At 27.0% G+C, this 24,049-nt stretch overlaps 1 protein-coding gene across 1 annotated transcript in view; it reads right to left on the bottom strand.

Annotated features, from left to right (window-relative positions):
• Positions 1-24,049, bottom strand: part of LOC114124795 (probable G-protein coupled receptor 158) — a 59,763-nt gene that overhangs the window by 17,677 nt on the left and 18,037 nt on the right. The window contains exons 3-10 of the mRNA XM_050206115.1: positions 13,509-13,577; positions 9,633-9,742; positions 9,335-9,570; positions 7,051-7,295; positions 3,598-3,738; positions 1,967-2,092; positions 1,841-1,861; positions 1,530-1,746 (exon numbers count right to left, since the gene is read on the bottom strand). Of these exons, the coding sequence (XP_050062072.1) occupies positions 1,530-1,746; positions 1,841-1,861; positions 1,967-2,092; positions 3,598-3,738; positions 7,051-7,295; positions 9,335-9,570; positions 9,633-9,742; positions 13,509-13,577 (1,165 nt within the window). The remainder of the gene's footprint in view (positions 1-1,529; positions 1,747-1,840; positions 1,862-1,966; positions 2,093-3,597; positions 3,739-7,050; positions 7,296-9,334; positions 9,571-9,632; positions 9,743-13,508; positions 13,578-24,049) is intronic.

Raw genomic sequence — 24,049 nt, 5'->3', positions numbered from 1 at the left:
CTGTTCCCATCACTAGGCCGCCACTAATCGGTGCATTTCCGTGGAGGTGTTGCGATCGGGCGCAAGAAAACGTGAGTTACGAGTCGGTAGACGAGCCACGGCGTCGTAAGTTCCCCGGGCGAGTAGGGGGCACGGAGTTAGGTTAACATTTTATTGGCTGAGTCAAAATACTTGAAAATTTAATACAAAGTTCCTCATAAGTTAGTCTTATAATAGAGATTCAAAAATTATAATACACAGACACAATTTGTTTATTAACATTTGAAGTTCAAGTATTGACAAAATTCGTCAAAATCATGAATATTTGTAAATTATTTTGTAGGTATTATTCATAAAAATGTTTGTATAAGTAGCTAAGAGTTGAAAATTTAATACAATATTTTCCATAAGTTTGGCTTACAATAATAATTATAAAAGAACTTAATTGTTGGGGTATTCAGGCCATTATAACATAAACCACCTTTTTCACCACCTACTGAAAAATATATCCTAGGCTGACAAATCATCTCCGTTCAGAATCGTTTTTTGTATACAATTATACTTATCATTGGATTCGAATTTAACACTCCTATAATATATAATAGCAATCCACACGGCACCTAATGTACAGCAGAGCGGTACCTACCCACTTGACCTCGATTTTTTTTGATTTTTAACTTAGTATTTCAATATTAATTGTAGGATAAGATAATTTTCTTCTTAAAAGTAAAATCGAAAAGTATACATTAGTTACCTATACTTGTAAAATTAAATATACAAATATTAACACAAGTTTTAATCAATTTTTGTCTATGCCCTATATTAAGGTTTGATTTACTGTTAAAATATTATTTGTAGCTTATCAATTATAATGTAGATCGGAATTAGGTATACTGTTTTGATTAGCAATGCAGAAATAACGAGACAAATTATCGATATAAGTATAATATAATTTTTAAAATAATAATTTGATCAATTTAAAAGATTATTAGAATATTTTGTTTTAATTATTAAACGAGTCTAAAAATATGTTATATAGGTAGCTTTTATTGCTTTTAATATTAATGATGTCTACCATTTTGTGACACCGTACGGTATCTAATTTATATCTCATATACATTATTATACAATACAATACCTTCAATATGATTTATAGGTGTAATTGCTTAGATTTTCAAAATAAAATGTAAAAGTTCACAAATATGTTTATTTTTCAGGTATAATCTTATGACAATTCAATTATTTTAAAGTTAACTAATGTTCATATGAATCCCGGACATTTAAAAAATAAATTATCATTCCAGGTTATTAAGTTTTATTAAGTACAGACTATTCTTAATTTTATTTCATAAATATCTGATATATTAATATTTAAAATTTAAAGTAAAAACCATTTAACTTTTAAATTATATGATAAAAATGTTTGTTGCTTTGGACATTTAATGGTATTAAATTTATACAAAATAAAATTGGTTACTTTAACTCAATTTAATATCTAATTATAGTTTTGAGGCTATGCAAAAATATTTTTATGTTTAAGAAATACTTACCATTGCCGTCATTAAATTCGTTGCAAGTAGTCTGATGTATTCCCGTCGTTGAATGACAACTACAAATACCACTTCCATTTCCACTCCCAACTGCAGGAGCATCTTCATTGCTGACTACAGAGTCTTCTGGTGATTTGGATATTTCATTTGTCTCATTGGTTTCACTTATTTCTGATGAATCTAGTTCTTTATTTTTTTTTCGAATTTTAATGGATGACTAAAATAGAAATTAGGCGTACTATTATATTATCTCATGTGTGAGAAAATTGAACCTAAGAATGATAAGCCAATATTTCACCAAACTTTCATACCTTGTCTCTGCTTCCTTTCTTCTATAACCGTTCCGAGAACATAGAAAAAAAACATTTTGTTTTTATTTTATTCAACGAAACAATACATTTTCCCACTCCTGGTTTCAGCTGGTTCACTTTATTTACCTGTAATGAAAATCGTCTATGTGGCAATTTCTTTCCACCTTTTCGTTTAGATATATGAGGGTTTTTCTTACATACAGTTTTATCTCGTAATATTCCCATTTGTACATAGACACGGCTGAGTTCTTCCTGAAACATAAGTTAAATCAATTCTTTTGCTAAAGATTTTTATATAAATTATTTTGTAATTAATTAATCAGTAATCACCCTAACTATTAATTATTTTATTATTCCACTTAGGTTTCTAATAATTTGCCTTTATAATTATTTGTTTGTAATAACATTCACAATGTACATTTCTTCTTCAGTATACATTACATATTGTTTTAAATTATAATTTATGCCTAGTTTTCTTTTTTTTGAAATTATAATCATTCAGTATAAACTGAAATTGCCTTATAAATTAATTCAGTCCATCAATTTAAGTCTTTTCCCCTCTTTGTTTTATTTGTTCCTGAGTGAATCTTATATTTTCGTATCACGATACGGTATTTTCTCATTGCCTCCATCTGCTGTTTTCTGGAGACTTGAATGCTAGTATTTATTGATTACATACATTATTTACGTAAATTTCTATTTAAATACACTAGAACTTTCGTCATGAATCCAGCTAAACCGACCAAAACTTATAATCATAACTAACCTAAAACTTTCATTAACTGGATTATTTAAAGCAATAAGCGTCAACACAAGCAACTTTTTCAAATATTGTCTCATCGGTTAGGTTACTATAGTTTTCCCTACTCGTGTCCCTTCTTACCTCCACTATGATCCATGATGGGACCACAACCAATTAGTTAAGTGCACATATAAGTATGCATAATGAATAATTATATAACAAAATTGATTGAACATTTAGAAACTACGTGTAATTTTACATATAATGAAAATCTTTGTTTTATCTGTAAAATTAATAAACAACTCATTAAAAGCAATTAAAGTTAGGCGTCCCATATTTACCAGGTTTTCCCTATTAAATTTAATAAGATGACACTTATTCACAGTTTTAACCATTTCACATATTTTATTAAAGTCATAAAAGTTGCTACAATGATATTATTAACTATCAATCCTCTTAACCTTTAATATTTTCTCATTTCGATTTAATCTTTTCAATTAATATGTATTACGATAATCTCACTTCGTTCCTACGTTTAGCCTTATTAAGCCCCTTTTTACTGCCTGTACATTTAAATAAATAAAAAACCTTGTTTTTCCAAAAAAATATAACTCATGAACTGTTTGAATTAACGAGTACCTGGGCTGGTCTTAATTTATTATGAAAAATGTTTCACCTAATCGTCCTTCCAAAATTATATTTGAATTACCTACTGTATTATTTTATACATCGTCAATAATACATAGTTTTGGAAGGACGATTAGGTGAAACATTTTTCATAATACATTAAGACTAGCCCAGGTACTCGTTAATTTAAACAGTTCATGAGCTATATTTTTTTGGAAAAACAAGGTATTTTATTTATTTAGAGGTACAGGCAGTAAAAACTAAAAAGAGACTTAATAAGGCTAAACTTAGGAATGTACTGAGATTATTGTAGTGCTATTATTGGAGATAAATTATCAATTATTGCAAATTGAAAGGCATATTAATGCTATTATTTTCAAAGCATTACCCTTATTTCATCCGAAGTCATCTCCGATATATTCATTTCTCTGAAGTCTTTATCAACCATGTCAGCTTTTAATGATTCAGAAAGTTCTTGATTTATTGCTGAATGTTTGAGTTCAGCGTTCACTTTTTTTTGATACCATATCTAATGATTTAAAATATTCACATTAAAAACAATATCACATCAACAATAACAATAACAATTTATTATAGTTTATTATTAACATGCTTACGATTCATATCAATAATTTAGCCTTTTTTATTTAATCATCATATCTACCTTAATATTCATTATTCATTCTACACTGCGACAGAAGTATGTCGAATTCAATTGTTTTATTGTTTGTTGGTACATCATTTAAAGAACTATACGAGTACATCTATCTTAGGCATTGGACTTATGGGTAAGTATTATAAATCTCTAATTTAAAAAATAAAGAACTATAGAACTTAGGTATGTAAGTGTCCGTTACTCTTTAAAAGAATCAGTTTGTATACAATATGAATATATATGAATAAAATAATAAAATAAATAGCTGTTATTATTTATATAAATATATATAAATAACTATGAATCAACGCTGTGCTATATAGTAGATCACTATAATTGATATATATAATTTGGATCTAATGATAGGTATCATTGTATACGAAAAACGATTTTGAACGGAGATGATTTCTCAGCCTAAGATATAATTTCCAGTGGTTGCTATAAAAGGTGGTTTATGTTTTAATGGCTTTAATACACTAAAATTAAGGTTCTTTTATAATTATTGTTAGCCAAACTAATGGAAAATGTTGTATTACATTTTCAACTCTTGGCTACTTACATAAATTTTTATGAAAAATACCTTCAAAATAATTTGCAAATATTCATAATTTTGACAAATTTGTCAATATTTGAACTTTAAATGTTATTAAAAAAATTGTGTCCATGTATTCTTATAATTTTTGAATCTCTATTATAAGACTAACTTATGGGGAGCTTTGTATTAAATTTTCAAGTATTTTGTCTCAGCCAAAACAATTTTATCGATATTTATAAAATAAAAAACTAATACCATTTCAAATACCTATAAATAACATTAAAATAAGCGAAATATTTTGAAAAGAAAATTATATAAAGAAAATTCTAATCTAAATAACTGGGGAAATTTTCAAGCATCTACGATTTATAGTTTTTGAATAATAACAATTATTTAAAATTGTTTGAAGATAAATCGTTATCATTACAAAATTTCATAAAAGTTTAAAATTCAAACGCACTTAAAATGTTTCCCAAAATGATGCATCTAGTTTTCTCTAAAACTACTTGAAAGAAAACTTATGAAAAACTTAGTGTTCATTTTAGATTCTGAGCGGAGCGAGGAATGTATTGGTTTTACAATGATTTTTATTTATTTTTTATTCTGTAAACACTTTTTCTCCTCCTGAACTTGCTCAAAAGTACAAATGTAGTATATTTTCTGAAAGGTAATGTTCTTGAACTGGTACTTTAGAGAGGTCATTTTTCAATTCTCGAAATGATACTCGAAATAAAAGCGGTTAAAGGAGAAAAAATGTACAACTTCACGATTATGTGGTGTAAAATAATTATGGCTTTGTCTATCACCATAGAAACGAATAAAATTAAATAAAAATATTCCCTCGTCAGCTCAGAATCGTTTTTTATCGAATGAAATCATTGCATTCAAATCGAATACCTACAGTAAAATTACACTACCCTGTCCGAGAACTGAAGGGACGATGGACAAACATTCACCACCGAAATGTACTGACCTACTTTTTTAAAGTTATAAACACAAAATTATGATTTTTCAACTACAAAATTACTTGCAATTTTTCACGATTTTGACATGTATCGTAAAAGTTTGAACTAAATTTGAAAATTTGAAGTATCTATAGTGGTTAGTTTTTGAGTAACAACTGTATAAAAAAATTAATTTGGTCATAAACTGGTTTTTCGTAAAAGTTCCCGTTTTTCCGTCACTCTTCCGTCATCAAGGATATTCACTTTTCCATCGGAAACCACCCCCGAAGTTTGAAATTGAAGCATTATTTCGACAAGTTATACTATACACAGACACAAAAAATATACATCATTGTAAAATCAAAACATTCATCACTTCTTTCAGAATCTAAAAAATCAAAGTAAATGTAAACAAATTAAACTGCTTTCTAAAGTGAAGTGTGATAACTTAACACAAAATCAAAAACTATATCTAAAAAGTATAGCAGATACATCTGTGTACATCATTGTACTCTATCGAAAAGCTATTTATATTTAATAACACAGTTCTTTTCTTAGTTAAATTAAATTATTATATAAAATAAAAAATACGTTTTCATTAATTTATCTTATATTAATGAGATTTTTCAATAATTACCCTATTCGTCTAATTTTTATGTGGTGTTATTTATACCAACATTTATAATAAAAACATTATTGTCATTCTAATTTTAAATTATAATCTTTAAGTAGGTACCTATATAATTATTCTGTAGTCTGTTATAATCGTGTAAATTCTGAACAACTTAACCATTTATAATTAAAGTTATATCAATAGATTTCTTAAGATATGGATAGTGTTTGTATCTTATTATGTTAATTTTTTAGGGTGGTTTACACGTCACACATGAATTTAGCGTGACTAAGATTAAATATTTTTTTGTTCATTTAAATAATTAAATAGGTAGATCATTGGTTACAGATTAAATTACTAATATAATTTATAAAATTATAAGATTTACAAATTTTGCAAATGTATTAAAAAAATAAATTTTAAATTCATATATAATCATATTGTAACACAATTACAATGTTTCTTTTACGGTAAGTTATCATGGGTTGCTTCATTAATAAATTGTGAACATATTTTTGAGGCACAGACTGAAGACGAATAGGTACTTATCTTGTATTTACATCAAATTTTAAGCCAGAACTGTAGAATCATGAAATTATTAATTGTAATTGCAATGTTTGTATTATTTATTTCAACTGCAGTAAAACAGAAAATTATTGAAACATAGGTACCTAATGATAATTGATGATATAGATAGTAAATAGTATTTATTTATATACTGGGTAATTCTTTTATCGACAATACACATTATTTCAAAATCTTTAAAAGATTTTTAAAATTTGTTTACATAATTTCAGGTTGAAATAAAATTACGTTTAAAAAGTATACCTATATAAGAATATATTTTATATTTTTTAAAGTATATATGTATATTTAATTTCATATTCTGAATAGAATATTTTTTTGGAGCATTTTGATGCATACAAATAAAAATTCGAAGGAGTTTATAATATATGTAGATAGGTATTGAAAGTTTTTGCGAGTGAAGTAATATATCAACATTTTGTATGATATCCTCTTATGACTCCATTCTAGTAACGTAATGAGTTGTTCGATAAAAAAATCACCATGTTAATGTTTATGTGTATACGTACCTTCGGTGCAAATATGATTACAAGTGCGAGAGTATTTGTCAACAGGCTGCGTGTAAAGGCGGCTATGAATGTCACATCCTGGTGGAATGGTATGGGATAGACTGTACGAATGGTATTATGGAGAGTACTAAACGTTAATTCCGCTATAATTGCATAAAAGAGAAAACGCCGCTCTTCAAACTGCACACGAGCATTACGTGCCGAATTTCCATAGTATAAACCCACGGTTAAAATTAATAATTCACCTGTAGATCAAAAAATCGTTTTCATACTTAATTCAAATTTACAACCTATAACATGTTTTGATAAAAATGATATTATTATAACTACTTTCTGTTTTGTTATTTCCATAATTTAATAATACTAGGTAACCTATGCTACCTCGCTACTAATAATAATAATTTTAAATATTTAAGTATTTCTCTAAATAAGGAAAATTATAACTAACTAGACAGACATCCCAAACAAGAGTAACTATAGTACGCCTAATAGGAGAGACCCAGTACCGTAAAGAACAATTCAGTGGCAAGTGCCACAAGCCTCGTGCCTAGTGGCCCCTACCAAGTCAAGACCGGAATAAAACACGAAAATGTTCTAAAAAAAATATGGGTTAGGCACTAAGATATTATTTAAATATATCAGTAGTGGGGACTTTTGAGCTAATCATACACAAACTACATTTAGTATAAAGTATAAGGTCTTTGAATGTGGCTCGATATTTTGAGATTATATGATATCATTGATTACCTATTGGAAACTGATAATGATTATGAAAAATAGGTAATTGAAAACTTTGCAAATTTAAAAGAAAGACAAAACATTTTTAAATAAATAAAAATACAATTTTTTTTTTAATTTACTAAGAATTCTTAAATTTAAGGAATATGAAATAGTTTGATACACACATATCTGTAATTTTTTAATATTAATTTTTTTTTTTTAGTAATTAGTTTTTCTTGATACTATGACAATAATACATAAGAAAATGTATAAAGAATGGCAATTGAGGGCCTAAGAAAAAAGGGCCCACAGTGAATTTTTGTCTAAGGGTCTCCTAAAATTATATTACGCCACTGGAGAGACCTTCTCTGAGAATGCACAGTAAGTGCTAGAAAATCTAGCGCCTATGGTTCACAGCTATTTGAAAACCAAAAAAAAAAATTACGTCTTCAGGACATGCTAGGGAGTCTACCGTCTAGCATCGAAAAGTCACAGCGATTTCTCGATGTCAATTGAATCTGAAGGGGTTGCTTGTGGTGATACTATTATTTTGTTACCTATTCGAACCACTCAAACATTTAACCTGCTATTTTAAAATTACGTATTAATAGCATGATCATACCTCTATAAAACTAAGAAGTTACTTATTTATAAATGGACTAAGCTCAATATGTTATTCAAAAACAATGATCGTATTGAATAATTACAAACTACTAGATGTGTATCATATAGTAATACAATACCATTTTAGATTCCTAATAGGTAAAGAATTAAAGATAACATAATATCCAAGTAAAGATCATAAAATATTTATATCATTGTTAAGATATAAATTAAAAGAGATTATATTATTACAAAATAACAAGTTTGTATTATACTTGTTATATTTGTTCACAAGATCCATTAATCTAGTAATGGGGATTTTTGAGCATAATTAGTACGATAGATGCATATAAAATATTTATTGGAGTACCTAGTATGAAAACCTAAAGTCATCATATTAATTTTAACTAGTATCTCTGAAAAATTGGTGATACCAATTAATAATTTAAGACTAAATTAAAGATCTTTTGTAATTTTATTATTTTGAGAGCTTCTAAATTGTTTAATTATCATAATAATAAATAAGACGAGTATCGTTGGTATTTGGCACTAGATTTAAAGGCAAGAAACTTAAAAATGATTTTGAATTGCTTTAATAGCTTTAGCTGGACAAAACATGTAATGAGAAAAAACAATAGAATTATAATCGAGAATCGAGCTAAAAATTAGTAACACGGTATTATTAGAATCAATCAAGACTCGAGTTATTAATAATGTGGTAAAATTAATGGAAATATTACACAACATTACAACACATTACACTTCTAACAAACATAAACTTAATATAAGTAGATATTGTATTGTTATTTAAAAAAAAACTAAATTGTGTAATGTAATTTTACAAAAAACTGTTGAAGAAAAATTGTACAAAACTAATTTCTATCAATCGGAGTTAATATCATATCAATATTAAGAAAATACTTATTATAAAATAAAAATATGTTAAGCTTTAGTTAATTACCAAATTCTGTAACGTGATTCCACCACTGAGGTTTGCACATAGTGTATAAAAAACCATCTTCGACTTTCACATGGTTCACGAGCATCCATCCTTCATTAAAGAAGTTAAGACTAACTGCAGTCCAGGCAGTGAGGTAAACAATCACCACAACAACACCGAACAATAAATATTTCAGTAGATCTTTGTCAGTAATTGTCCAACAATGTGCTTTTCTAGTACGAAACTGCATCAGAATTCTATAAATATTTAAATATCAGTAAAACTGAATTAATTAATTAATCATTTATACCATAAATACCTATACAGTTTCAGATCGATTGCACCGTAGAATATCACAAATCCCAATTCTCGGAACCAAGGACCTAAAAGGCATAATGGTAATGTTGGTGTAAAGTACTGAAGGAGTACCTAAAGACAAGAAAACATGTATTTATTAATTATTAGTACATCATTTTTAATTAATTTGAAAATCTTGAAAAAAAAATTAATTTAGTTGTTAAGTGTTTGTTAGAGGTAGAGGTCACACCTGATGAAAAGTAATTTCGACCGCTATGACCACTAATGTGAAATTACGTATCTATACGTGTACTAACTACCACTAACTACGAAAATTAAATACGATTGGTATACACTGACACCCAATTACAGAGCACCTGACACCGGCTAATGGAGGTATCAAAGGTCGCTAAACTTAAACTAAACAGAGTATAGAAAAATCTGCAATAAAATTTACTAATAAATAACTAAATTTTAATGGATCGATCGGTTAGTGTAAATGTTTAATTTTAGTAGTTAACTGCATCCTTTTTTAGATATGTTTATCTTCAATTAAATTCGTCTATTTTAGGTTCCACATTAAAGTTCCAATAAATAACAAAATATAGTTGGACTTAACCATTCATATATACGCAACAAGCCGTCTTTTAGTTATGTATATATAATAACTTTCATATAGTCTACTTTATTAATAAATATAAGTAAAAGATAATAGAAAAAATGACTTTGTTTGTATCTATAGTGGGACTATAAAGCATGCACGAAAGAAAAAATGATAATGGTCGAAGATTAATAGTATTTGCATATTCGAGAAATATTACTATTAGCAGCACAACATTCCCTACGAATATATTTATAAGCGTACATAGAAATCACTTAACCTAATGGATCAACATATAATCAAACAAATCATGTACTCATAAACCGTAAATTTAGGTTCGGTAACTTAGACGTAAGATGCTACAGTGGCAGTGACTGTCTTACTGATCACTTTCTAGTCATAGTAAAATGTAGAAGTAAGTTAATGAAAATCCACAAATAGTAAGAAAATAACGAAATCCAATATTCACAAATTAGTATACAAAAAAAAAGGAAAAATACATTCATGAAATTCAGAAGGAGATAAACGAAACAGGTAGATGAAGAGAAAAGAAGAGTACATATGAAGAACGACAAAAGAAGCCTTTATCACCACCGTTAAGAAAACACTAGCGAAATATAATTATAAATCGAATAGTTGGTATAATGATGACTGATTAGTGACAAAATGCAGTCAAAAAAGAAAGGAACTAAAGATTAACTGTTTTAACAATCATACACCACTTAAGTAACTATAAAAAAGTACAAATAGTTCAACCCGATGCTAAATGATATCAAAGATAAAAATGACGGAATATTTATAAAGTCTTAAGCTAAAATATCTAGATAACGGGAATACATTGAGGAGTTTTTTACCAGTAAAATTACAGAAACAGCTATGCCAAAGTGAAAAAAACAAAGAGCAAATCTGGAATTCAAGGACCTTTGATTAAACTGTGAAGACTGAGTTATGCAAGCACATACGAAACGAGGAAAAACTGCCAGACGAATGGAATAAACCCATAGTTATACCTTTTTATAGAAAAAGGAAACAAGATAATCTGTGACTATTCCAGAAAGTAATTTCTATTGAACCTGACAAATAAAGTTTTACCCAAAATCTTCATAGGGAGACTAAAACTTTTAGCAGGCGAGTGTATAAGGAACTACCAGTGTGGGTTTCAAAAAGGTAAATCTACAGTTGATCAACTATCAATTATCGGACAATTAATAGAAAAAAAAATACAAGTTCAGATTAAATGTCTAACAGCCATTTGGTATTCCTAGATTTTAAGAAAACTTATGATATTATACACTATGATAGTTTGTGCAACATACTGTTTGAATTTTAAGAAAAAACTTATCTCGCTGACAAGAATATACATGAATGGTACACGGTACCAAGGTTAAGTGAAAAGTGCCTTATCAGACAAGTTTGATGTTAAGACCGGACTATAAGTCTATAGCTTGATGATCCGCTCTCATCATTACTATTCAACATAGATCTTAAAAAAGTGACGGTAGCGTAGAAAGAAACAATCATGGAATCAAGATAGATGAAATTATACAAAAGTTGTCCTCACGAAAAGTAAGCGCTAAAAATGTTGTCAGAACTAGCTGTTTATTTCTAGGTTATTTGGCCGAGTGACGCGGGGTCGTGTTGAGAGCTATAATGGCTATTCTATCGTTGTTTAATTCATTGAATAACGATATAATACAAAGAACCATGCATGCATTTTACGAGAAAAGTGAATCATATCATAATAATCTATCCTACAAAAAAAAAAAAAAATTAAATATTGCTTAACAAAAATTTAATTATAAGGGAATTCTCACTTCTATAAAAAAAAATTGTTAAAATAAAAATAAAATGTTTGTCTGAAAAGTGTAATAACGGACAACAATTTCTGATGGAAAGTGACGATATTATTGTGTTAAGGTGTACATTTTTGCTTACTATGTGTATACTTCGTAAAAATAATGATCATCATCCAGTCGTATACCTGGATGAGGGATGAGAAAATCAAAACAACTCTAAAACTCGGATATGGCAAAATGAAGAAGAAACTAAAAGTTTTAAGATATCTACTGGCTATGAGGTAGGCTCATATTTGCCACAGAATTTCGAGCACATATGGATTTATAGGAGAAAAATAGATTTTTTGAAGAAAATTTAGTAATACATGAGATTGCCATAATGAAATTAATAAAGAAGTTTTTGGATCATGGTTTATACAAACGTTGTAGTCTCCTGATGAAGTATATGTATTATCGTTATGGATAATGTTCCATAAAACTCTACATACACATGTAAAATACATAATGTGTAATATACACATGATGAAATACATTTTTTCAAAAAACAATGATTGAAAAATTGATATAAAGAATGGGTGAATAAAATAAAAATTAATGTTTGCAGTTTTGAGACTGTAACTGAACTCCGCAAAAGGGTTAAATTATTAATACCGATCAAAAAAAAGCTAGATAAATTGGATCTTAAAATAGGGTACGAATTTATACGGTTGCTACTTTATAATTTCCAATATAATCCTATTAAAACGATATAAACACAAGTTAAGGGTTAGGTGACAAATTAAAATATAACTATAGCTTGCGTAGAAAAATTAATCTATAAAGACACAGATTCAGTGACAAAAAAAGATAGGATAGATTGCAATTGTCATGCTGAAAAATATAAGACGAAAATTACCACAAAGAAATGCATAGAAACGTTATTCTAGAGCCCTATTATTTTAACCATACAGCCGGATGAAAGCAGTAGTGATAATTATGATGAAGAAGATGGACAAGAATCTTAGTTAACAAATTATTAAAAATAATATATAACCTATGGATGCTAGTGTAGCCAATTGTTGGCGAAGAAGAAAAAATGTAGAAATGATAAAAATATTCACAATAACAAGTTATTTAAAAGGATAAAGGATAGAATGATTTATTAGTGTAAAGCAAAGAGAACAAGCAAAGATTGAGCAATTATGGATTGGCAAAAAAACGCTGAATAGATGGTATAAAACATGACCTGACTGGAAATTGAAAACTAGTAAGGGTCCAGGATCGTGGAAATTGGAGAACATTAATAGGCGATGAAAACTCTAACAGAGTTATAAAGCCATTTGATGATAATGAAAAAATGATAAAATAATATATTATAATATACATTAGTACATATTATCACGTAATTTAAATTTTAATAGATATAACCGTAAAAAACCACTACATATGTGGTTACAATTTATTATTAATTTGATTGGTTATACATGTGTTTTCTTATTATAAAATATTGTAGTTGACTTACTTCCATATCCAATATTATGGAGCCGATTATCATAGCTACCATTAATGTCCACATACTCATTGAAATTGTCTAAAAAAAAAACACAATATTATATTATTATAAGATATTGAACATACAATGTTGATAAAACAAAATCACAAAAAATGAGGTATATTACACTCGTTTATCTTTACTCAATTATAGTTATTCTGATAATTAATATAGCTAAATTGTTATAATCATAACTTGTCTAGAATTATGTACATAAATTAGGTTATTACGATTTTTGATCGAATTAAAGCAAAAAGGTCAGACAGAAAACCAAGTTGAATTCTATGGGCAATGCACAAAGTAGAACCACAGTTGTTCGTCAACATATTTAATAAGTGTCTGAAGTGTAAGAGGAACGTTTCCTTTGCTGCGGATGAAAGTAAGGGTAATGCTTCTAAGAAAATGCAGCAAAGCCGAAAGGTATGGTATCATCCTACCCTGTATGCCTTCTCAACGATATTAGAAAAGTCTTATGACTTCAAATCTTCAATGACAAGTGGACTTGGGGAGGTCTCGCGTAGAATAAATTTGGTTTCACGAATAATATAGATAAACATATAAAATATAAGATAAACGTTTATGAATGAAGTCAATCAGAGAAAATTCTATCTGGCAGAGAGCATAAACATTAAAAATGCATTTAACTCGATCGATGGAAAAACGGTATGACAGTTCTAAAAGTATGGCATATCCCGTGTACCGTCAGCGTATGTTTCATCACAGTTCTCTGACTGGTTGGTCAGAAATTTAAGCTAATAAAAAATTCTCACAATTTCCCAACCCCTGTATTCACCAGATATTGCACCGTGTGACTTCTGATTATTTCTGAACCTAAAACTTGAACTCTAAAATGAAAATTTTGTGACGATTAAAATCATTAAAGATAATGTGACGCAGTGGCATATTTAGGATTTTGTCCAGAGGGGGATATACGTTGGAAAACATAATTTCTTTAACGGTGGGGGGTACACTTATTAGCATTAATATACTTACTAGTAAAAAAAAGACCAAGGGGGGATATATCCCCCATATCCTCCCCGTAAATACGCCACTAATGTGACGTCTAATTTCAGGGCTATACCAATAGAGAAATATTAAAGATGTTTCGAGTACCAAGTTCAAATTATTTCTAAATTGTATTAATAAGTTCTGTTTCTCTTTGGAATTCGAGTACATTTATGATATCGGTGTTTAGATTTTCTGCTAGATGGTTGGTTGTTAGGTATTATTAAAGTGTTACGCTAAACCTCAATCCAAAATTTGTTGCTTGTGACTATGAAATAGTTGCTTTCAAAAGTGTTATAAAAATATTTTCTACTACAGAAACACGAAGTTCTTTTTTTCATTTGGTGTAAAATATAAAAAAAAAAGCTAAGTGAATTAGACCTAACAAATCGCTATAACAATGAACGAAATTTTTCGTTGTACGCAAAAATGGTTATAACTTAAGCGTTTATTCTAATGGAAGAGATTGATAATAATTTATTATTATTACCTGAAAACTTATTACATTATGAGCATCTAATTTAAGACTTGTTTGAGAACAACTTTGTCGGAAGAATAAACAAAAACAGCCTTTTTTCCTCACGAAATTTGGAAATAATTTAGCCTAAAAGAGCTAGAATCTAAAAAGCTAAATACGTCATTGATATACTCAGTAACTGTATAAAGGAGCCATTGAGGTCTTGGCTATAATAATTAGTTTTATAAATTATGCACTAAATGTCACGAGACAGTTTTTGTCTTGTACATGCAATTTTCTATACTCCCATTATTATATCATGTTTTATTTATTATTATTACAAAGAACAAATTCTACAGGCTCCAGTTTCATAACTTTGACTACAAGTAGGCAACACTTAAGGCACTTCACGACGTAAACCTGAGCCTATAAATGTGTTAGATGTCAGTGCATCACAATATCCATTTACATTTTAACAGTTAAGATGAAACGTAAATGCAAATTTGCTTAGCTCTAGGACTTCACACCATAGAAGTAGACACTTAATGTTGACTAGACAATAATTGGTTTTCTTTATTCATTATTTGAATTTACATTCATTTGTAACACTACTGAATTAATTTTTTTATAATAAAGTATTTTCGTGAATTTACTAGTATCCTCTCAAAAGAACATTGCGCATTTAATTTTTTAATAGTATTATATATAAATAAAAATAATAACAATTAAAACACAAATATTCCATATTAATGAAATATTAATTACCTATTGACTAGATGTATTACTCACCGTTGTTCAGGTTAGATTAGTCTGTTTTATTTTTTTTTTATCTTTAAAAACTTTTTTGTAAACAGTATAGCAGTCCCTATGCAACTTTATTTTCCCCAATATTTAATAATTCATATGAAATTTAAGTTCTTTAATTCATTTTTATGAAATTTGATTAAGATTGTTTAAAAAATATTTCATATACATACTCGTATTTATATATATGGTGTTTCTGAAATGAATGAGGTCACTAGTATACGGGTACTCACTTTGATAGATTAATGAAAGTTTTTTTGAAAAATTTTTCTATCTTCAAAATCTAGGTTTCTTCAAATTATTCTTAGAGTATTATCTTAAATGTAAAAATAAACACTCTAGTTGTTCTAGTGAAACAATGTGTTAAATAATCATTAATCATGTATGTGAAATAACAACAAAATAACTATCACCACCGTTAATTTTGCAGTGTTCTCATACAAATTGACGTGTAACGCCACTTTTTTTTTAGTTAGTGATTCGAGCTTGAAAAACGCGCGACAAGCTCAAAAACGATGTGACGTCTGGATTCGTATGAGAATTTTGCAAAAAAAATTTTTATTTTTTATTTTTATATATTAATACTTTTAAAGAGTTTTGCGATTTTTTCAATAGTATAATATAACTATTTTTGGACATTCCAGAACTAAATAACTATCTCTGCATATTGCACTGACAAGTTTAATAGAAAAATGCCCATTTGTCACAATTTTTGATGATTCAATTTCCTTATTATTAGTATAGTAAGTTATTTAAAATTTCTAATGTGAGTTAATTTCATCAGTGATTTGGTCAATTGAAGGTTATGACTTATGATATATCCAGGGCAGGATTTAGAACAGGTGCCGCCCTAGGCCCTTTTAAATATGCCACCCCTATCCCAAGAAAAAAAATGTAGGTAGTAAATATTTATATGAAATTTTTTTTCATTTCTTACAAAAATTGCCGGCCTAGGCATAAATACGGCCCTGGATATATCTATGATTAAAGTTAAAACAAAATTAGTCTACCTAAAAGAATTTGTAGTTGAAAGGCACTAAGGTAATTTTATCATATCAAAAGAAAAAGTTTTCTCGATAACTAATGAAATGAAGGATTTATTACTGAAATATAATTTAGGAACTATAAAAATACATTTAATTTGACATGTTTAGAATGTATTGATTAACAGGTGAAACTACTTTAAACCAGTTTGATGGTATATCTTGGATGACATTGTAAAAAAATTCAAAAACACTTGAATTTAGATAATAAGTTAGTAAGTATTATATTAATAAAGTATATTATATTTGACCTATTGTACCTGGATGAAGCAAAAATATTTTATGGTGTGACTTTATTGAAGAACAATTTAATAAACTACCCTCTGTCAAAAAATTAAATTAAAACACACATGGATGGATATTTTCAAACTAGAATCAGTTGGTGAAAATATAATCTTTTTAAAACTTAAAAATAATTGTGGAATTCTTTATGTGCGTCCCAGGAACAGATGCAAGCGTTGAGCGAGTATTTTTACATATTAACTGTTAGGTGACTGATGAGAAAAATAAACTTATCATAAAACATTAAAAGCTATAATTACAATCCAAAGATTGGCATTAAATCTTTTGTTATTGAACACAGTCACATATATAGTAAGGTGAAAATAATTAATTTAGAGTTTAATTTTAACTATTAACCTCTATGTATAAAAAATATACTTGTTAAGCTATGTATGATCATTATCCAAAATAAAGAAGGTTAGATAATGACGCTAATTTTAAAATAGTGAACATAAAAATTAACAATTAAATTTTACAAAATTACTTAATGAAAATTCAAAATAAAATAGTTACATAATCATAACTTAGTTATTTCCAATTCACCTGCCTCTGATACCTTAAAAATTTTTGTAAAACATTACGAAAATTCAAATGTTACATTTTGAAAATTTGTAATAATGAATTGAAGGTGATTAACTTCCAAGACTTGGAGATGCAGTGCATTTTTTCTTTATGTCTAGATATTTTATCAGTAGATGCAATTTACAAAATAAATGACTTAAGATTTCCTCTTAATGTATTTTTAGATTTGTTTAGACATTAGGTTATTTATAATTTTATAACAGTTGTATATTATTTATTTTATACCTATGTTATTGTATTATAGATAAATTGTTTGAATATTAACGTAATATTACAAACGTTATCTATTCTTCACGCTTATATGTATGTTTCTTTTCGAAATTTTAATTTTCTAGTGAAATTATATGGTAATGTAAAATATTTCATATTAAAAAATTAAAAATGCTCATATTATCAAAAAAATTATATTATATTAAAAAATTAATATATTGAAAAATGCCAATATACTGGTACAAATAATGTTCTTAGTTTTAACTTTGAAAATAGATCAATTCACTACAATATTAATAAAACTAAGTACAAATAACTATTAAACAAAATTTTCAAAGACGTACATTACCGTACGTATTACATAACCTAACGGAGACGACACATGCATGGAAAACGTCCTTAATTCTTATTATCTTATAGATATATACTGGGCCATCAGAGATACATGAACAATCGCTATTTTATAAAAATTGAATGAATCAAAAGTAAGTTAATGGCCTCTTAAACATGATTTAGAAACCCATAATTTGTCCATTCAATTTTATTGAATCATTAAATTATTCAATGTTTCATGCAATCTAGCAATAGTATTATAATTTTTACCCCGATGATAATGGAATAAAATAAGAAAATAAATATTCATGAGAAATTAATAAATGATATAACTGGATTTTTTAAAAATCAATAGACATCTAAAAAATTACATTTTGACATGGTATAATATTATGTTTTATGCAATATAAACATCACAAATATTAGTAAATAATGTAAAAAATGGAGTCCTTTAGAATAGATACCTAAAAATTAATATGCACTGAAAATTAATTAAAAACTGATTAATATTTAATAACTGTAAATCATGTATTTTAATATCTGATTAAATTACATCAAGTTACATGACTTCTAAAAAATCTTTATACTCATTGAAAAAATCTATTTGGTCAACATATTAGTTATATTACATTTAGTCACATTCAAAACCATCTTCAGAATCTAGGTTGCCTGTCTAATAAATGAAGTAAGACACCATAATCTTACCTACTATTTATTTATTTCCAGTGGTTAGGCTTTTTATTTAATTTACAAAGTTTAACAAGACTTAACAATTTATAGGTACTGTTAAAAGAAAAAAAAGCATTTATTAATTTTATTGTGCATTATTTTTATTTGTTACGTGCAACAAAGGAAAAACCGTATGCCACAGTAATACGAATCAACAAAATGTCCACTATTCTATACACTATATAAAATATACTTTAGTATAGTTCCACTATACTTACAGGCTAGATCAGTACAGTACAGAATAGATTAATTAATAATTATTGTGTGCCTATAGCTTAATAACAGTATAGAAAAAAATTGACGATTTTCTCAAATGATAAAATATGAAATAGAACAGCTTTTATTGTAAATCAAATTAGGTAATCAAAAAAGGTAAAAAGGTAAAAGGTACTTGCCAAAAAAAAACAAACCAATAGGTACTGATAACGGACTAAAATATAGTAAAACACCAAATTAATTAATCTAATCAATATCATTACATTTACAAAAGTATTATAAAAGTAATATAAATCATCTTATAGATACTAAAATAAACATTCATAATGATTAAACGAAAATTATTTTAGTTCTAAGACTTACTTTCTACTCTTCTACATTGTTATTTACTCTCAAGCAACGCTATGCATTGTAGGATTAGTTAAAAATAAAGAATTTGAATGTATTGACTTATGCATAATAAATACAAATATATAAAATTGTATATTATACGTCATATAAATTATGTTTGCCGAAGATATATTATAATACTTATGTTAATAAGACAATTTATTAACCCGACACTAACAAAATTACAAATCCGCACTAATTAAATTAACGAAGGTTATGATTTATTATATCTTTTTTAATTAATTTATTTTTTCAACAAAAATTTGAACTATTGTTGTAACTTAGAAATGTAATACTATACTTGATATACGTTGTTCTTATAGCTTTATAAAACTATTGAAAATATATCGAATATTTCTTATCGATAAATTTATAAGCATTTGAAGTTGAAAATTTTAATTTAATAGCTATGACTTGCAAATTTATTACAATGATGATTATAAGTTATAAGTATTTTATACTGAAACCAAAATATCAAAAAATCTATAAACATTTAGATAAGTATATAAGTCAAAAATAATGTACCATAAAATGTATCAATGAATTATAGCGTGAAAAATATTTGCGTGATGGTATTACATTTTTGAAAAAAGTCGAAATAAAAAATTAAACCTACTGTAAAACATAGCTTACTTTTATTTATTTATTTATTAGATTTGTTTATTCAAAACATATATTTACTTTAATCCGAGATGAGTTTTAACTTTTAACTCTTCAACACAAATATAGTATGAATCAAATTAAAATACCAACCTGCAGTCTGGACAATAATTCATTTATATTTAATAGTAGTTCTGAATTTCATTTATCACCAAAAATTAAATCATAAGATTTCTGAATTAATTGATATGCCAACTCTTGAAAATATATCAAAAAATCAAATATTACAATGGATAGCCCAAAAAAACTAATGAAAAAAAATAGAGTATTGCAAGCAAAATGCAATGATGTTGAAAAGACAACTGAAAAACAACGTATTTTAATAAACTATTTAGAAAAATTTGCTAATAAAAATACAATTAAAAAAAGAGGTGCAAAAAATTTTCTTGTAGACGTAAAATTTCATTATAGATAAGAATAGATTCATATGAAAAGTTTTTCAGCTGGTTTTTTTGGGTAAATACATGAAACAAATAAAATTAAAAACGTCAGCAATTATATTCGATGAAAAGAAATGTGTGATTCTCTTATACGATGTATCTATCATAAAATGTATAAGATAATATAATAAAGTTTTGAATTTGATAAAAGCCAGAAGGCTTTGAAAATACTGGAATATTAAGCCAAGCTAAAAAAATTGGATCTCATGCTCTAGTTATTGTGTTACCTACGATGTCTTTGCTCAAATTGAAAATGTCTGCTGAGTCATTTTTATACAGAAATTGAGATCAAAGGTAATAATTTGGAACTTCTAATAAAAAGTTGTGTTCAATAAGTTCTTGACCTTAAATGAATTCCTACTTTTATAGTTTGCGATCAAGGAACGCAACATCATCGTGTGTACACTTTATTAAAAAGAACAGAAGATAATCCCTATACAATATCATATGGTAAAAAATTGTTTTCGAGACACTACACTTTTTGATTTACTACACTACATAAAAGCTTGAGAAATAATTTTATGAATAGAAAAACTAAACTCGTCACAATGACAGATGTTAGAAAAATTAACATTACAAATACAGCAGATGCGTGTGTAAAAGTACTCTAACTCGCTTATCCTATAATAGTCTAATATATTCTAAAAAATGACTTGCAAATAAGTAATTCAACTCTTTAGCCACTAAGTCTCAGTAACAATTAGGACATGCTTAAGATGAGAGGAGAACTCATATCACCCGATACCCACTACCATTTATAATGCAAATTGCATTAATATAGTGAACAATAAGTTCGACTTAGGTAAAAGTGAATACCTGTATGATTTCAAATTCGAATAAAATACCTATAAGTGATCGTAATACACATGTGTTAAGCAATTTAGAAACAAATGTGTAAGAGTAAGGTAAAAATAAAGACAAAGAAAATAAATAAATCTACCATTTCTTCATAAATTCTTCATATAACGACTGATTTATGTCAACTTAATGAAAGTAAAGAGTGATAATATGAAAAATAATGCATCGGAAAACATGTTTTCAATGATTCGTCAAGAAAACTTTGCTTTAAAAAAATAAATATAATTTTTAGTTTTTATACGTGATCATACCCCTAGGACCATCATCCTAACCGATCATTAATTTTTGTTACAAAATGTTAACTGAATTCTTTAAGTATTTTTAAATTAAATATATGCAAACATAATAAATACCTAATAGTTTTAATGGAAAACATTTCAAGAAACCTGATGGACAGGCAATATTCAGCGTTGAGGATGAACAAAAATTTATAGCTGTTGTAACTAAGTGTGCTGATTGGGATTCCCGTTATAATTAATAGTATTCTTAAAATACATTAAGGTATTTTATAATTTCCTTTATCATTATAATGATTATAATACTGATATTATAGTTACATAGGTATAATTGAAACCCGACAGCATGAGTTTTCATTGTAATTTTGGATATAAAATATGTTAATAGAGCCTTATGAAATATTTTTCAGTATTTAACAAATGTAAACCAGACAATAATAAATATATTACTGCATTAAAATATGTTTTATACCACAATAAATTATGCCAAGAGCACTACAATCATATTATTAAATAGCTTTTAAGAGCTGAGACACAATTGTGCATAAAACACCTTTTTTGCGATACGATTGAGCAAAATTGTCGGTGTATTAAAGGAAATTTAAATACAAAAAAAAACCTACACGATTGAGCATAAAAACTTTGCAATGTTGCCATTTTCAATTTTAAACGGTATTATACACAAATATTTATTTAAATAATTATAATAATAATAGTTATGACTTATGTAAATAATAAAATCAAAATACTTAAAAGTCAATAATAGTCTCAATAGAAGTCACGTTATATAGTATATATATATATATATATATGTTTGATAACAATAAAATAATAATAAATTAAATTGATATAGGTACCTTGGTATCTATGCCCAAGTTGGCTTAAATATAATTATAAAGATTCCATATTCTTATACGATTTAAATATTAGTTGAAAGCTTGAATATTAAATTCTATTTTTTAAATTTCTTTAGCTGATTCTAATTGTATGGGCTTATATTAAATTGATTTGATCTTAGTCGACGTTTCTGTTTCTGTTTCGATAAAATTGTCGATAAAGCTGGGCTCAGCTCACAGCTCGCGTCTGATATCATAATAATTAGTGCAATAATACCTTAAAATAATAAATTACTAAATGTTGGCAACGTGAATGTGGCAACATCGCATAAAATATTCTATGCTCAATCGTGTTGCTAAAAACGTATATAATCTTTCCCTACCGTTTTTAATAACTACAATTTGTAAACAATATAAATCGGTAAATGACGTAAGGTCTGATAGGAGTCAGGTACCTACAAAATTCAAATAAGTTATGTATCATACCAAAAATAAAAATATATAGAAATTTTTATAAGAAAAAATTTAAAAAATTTTCTTTTGGTTGTATTTTTCCATTAATTTGTTATTTTGTTGAATTTATTTATATTATTTGATAAGTAGATACATATTATATAGTAATAGTTTATAAATGATATACTATGTTAAACGAATTAAATGTTATAATTTTAATTTTTCAGGTTATTTATTAATTATTATTTGCTTACCTATATTTTAATATTAGATAGGTATTGCAATTTTTAATATCAGTTCATTGATTTACTTAAAATAAAAAATATACAATACATACTTAATTGTTTTATCATACTGTGTTTAAAAAAAATTATTAGAAATGTATTTACTATTTACTATTTATTGATAATTTTAAAATATACTTATATACCTACGTATGTAATTGTATGTAATTTATTGGCGTATTGACCGTATTACCTAATAATTATAATCACTTATTGACATAGTCTGTTATTAGCTGTGTAAGTGCAATGATCTGCCAGTCTATCGAGCAATGAAGCGTATTCCTCTAAAAAAATGGTAGCCCAACAATAGAGCGAACATTTGCAAAATATTCGCGAATAAAAAAAGAGCAAAAACATTGTGAACGAAAATCCATCTTCTACGTTTTTGGCATTAAATATTTTGCACTAACTGTGTACTAAGTATGTGAAACTACAGTGAAATATTTTAGGATTCGATAAGTCGACCATAACGATTGATTGGATAAGATTATGTTTATGATCAACAGTCCAACAGTCTCTATAGGTACTTAGGTTGAATTTGTCATTTAAGTCGTCCTAAGGTGTTCTTATAATAAGTACCTATAATACCTATATATACAGTATAATATATACTGAATTATTACTGTTTAACGCTTTAACGTGTATGAGTTAAAATGCGGTATATTCAATCACAAATAGGAAAACGTTTTTTTA

The sequence above is a fragment of the Aphis gossypii genome, chromosome X (genome assembly GCF_020184175.1).
Source record: "Aphis gossypii isolate Hap1 chromosome X, ASM2018417v2, whole genome shotgun sequence".
NCBI classification, from domain to species: domain Eukaryota; kingdom Metazoa; phylum Arthropoda; class Insecta; order Hemiptera; family Aphididae; genus Aphis; species Aphis gossypii.
The sequence above is the reverse complement of the archived record's forward strand: the minus strand, read 5'-3'. Positions and strand labels throughout refer to the sequence as shown.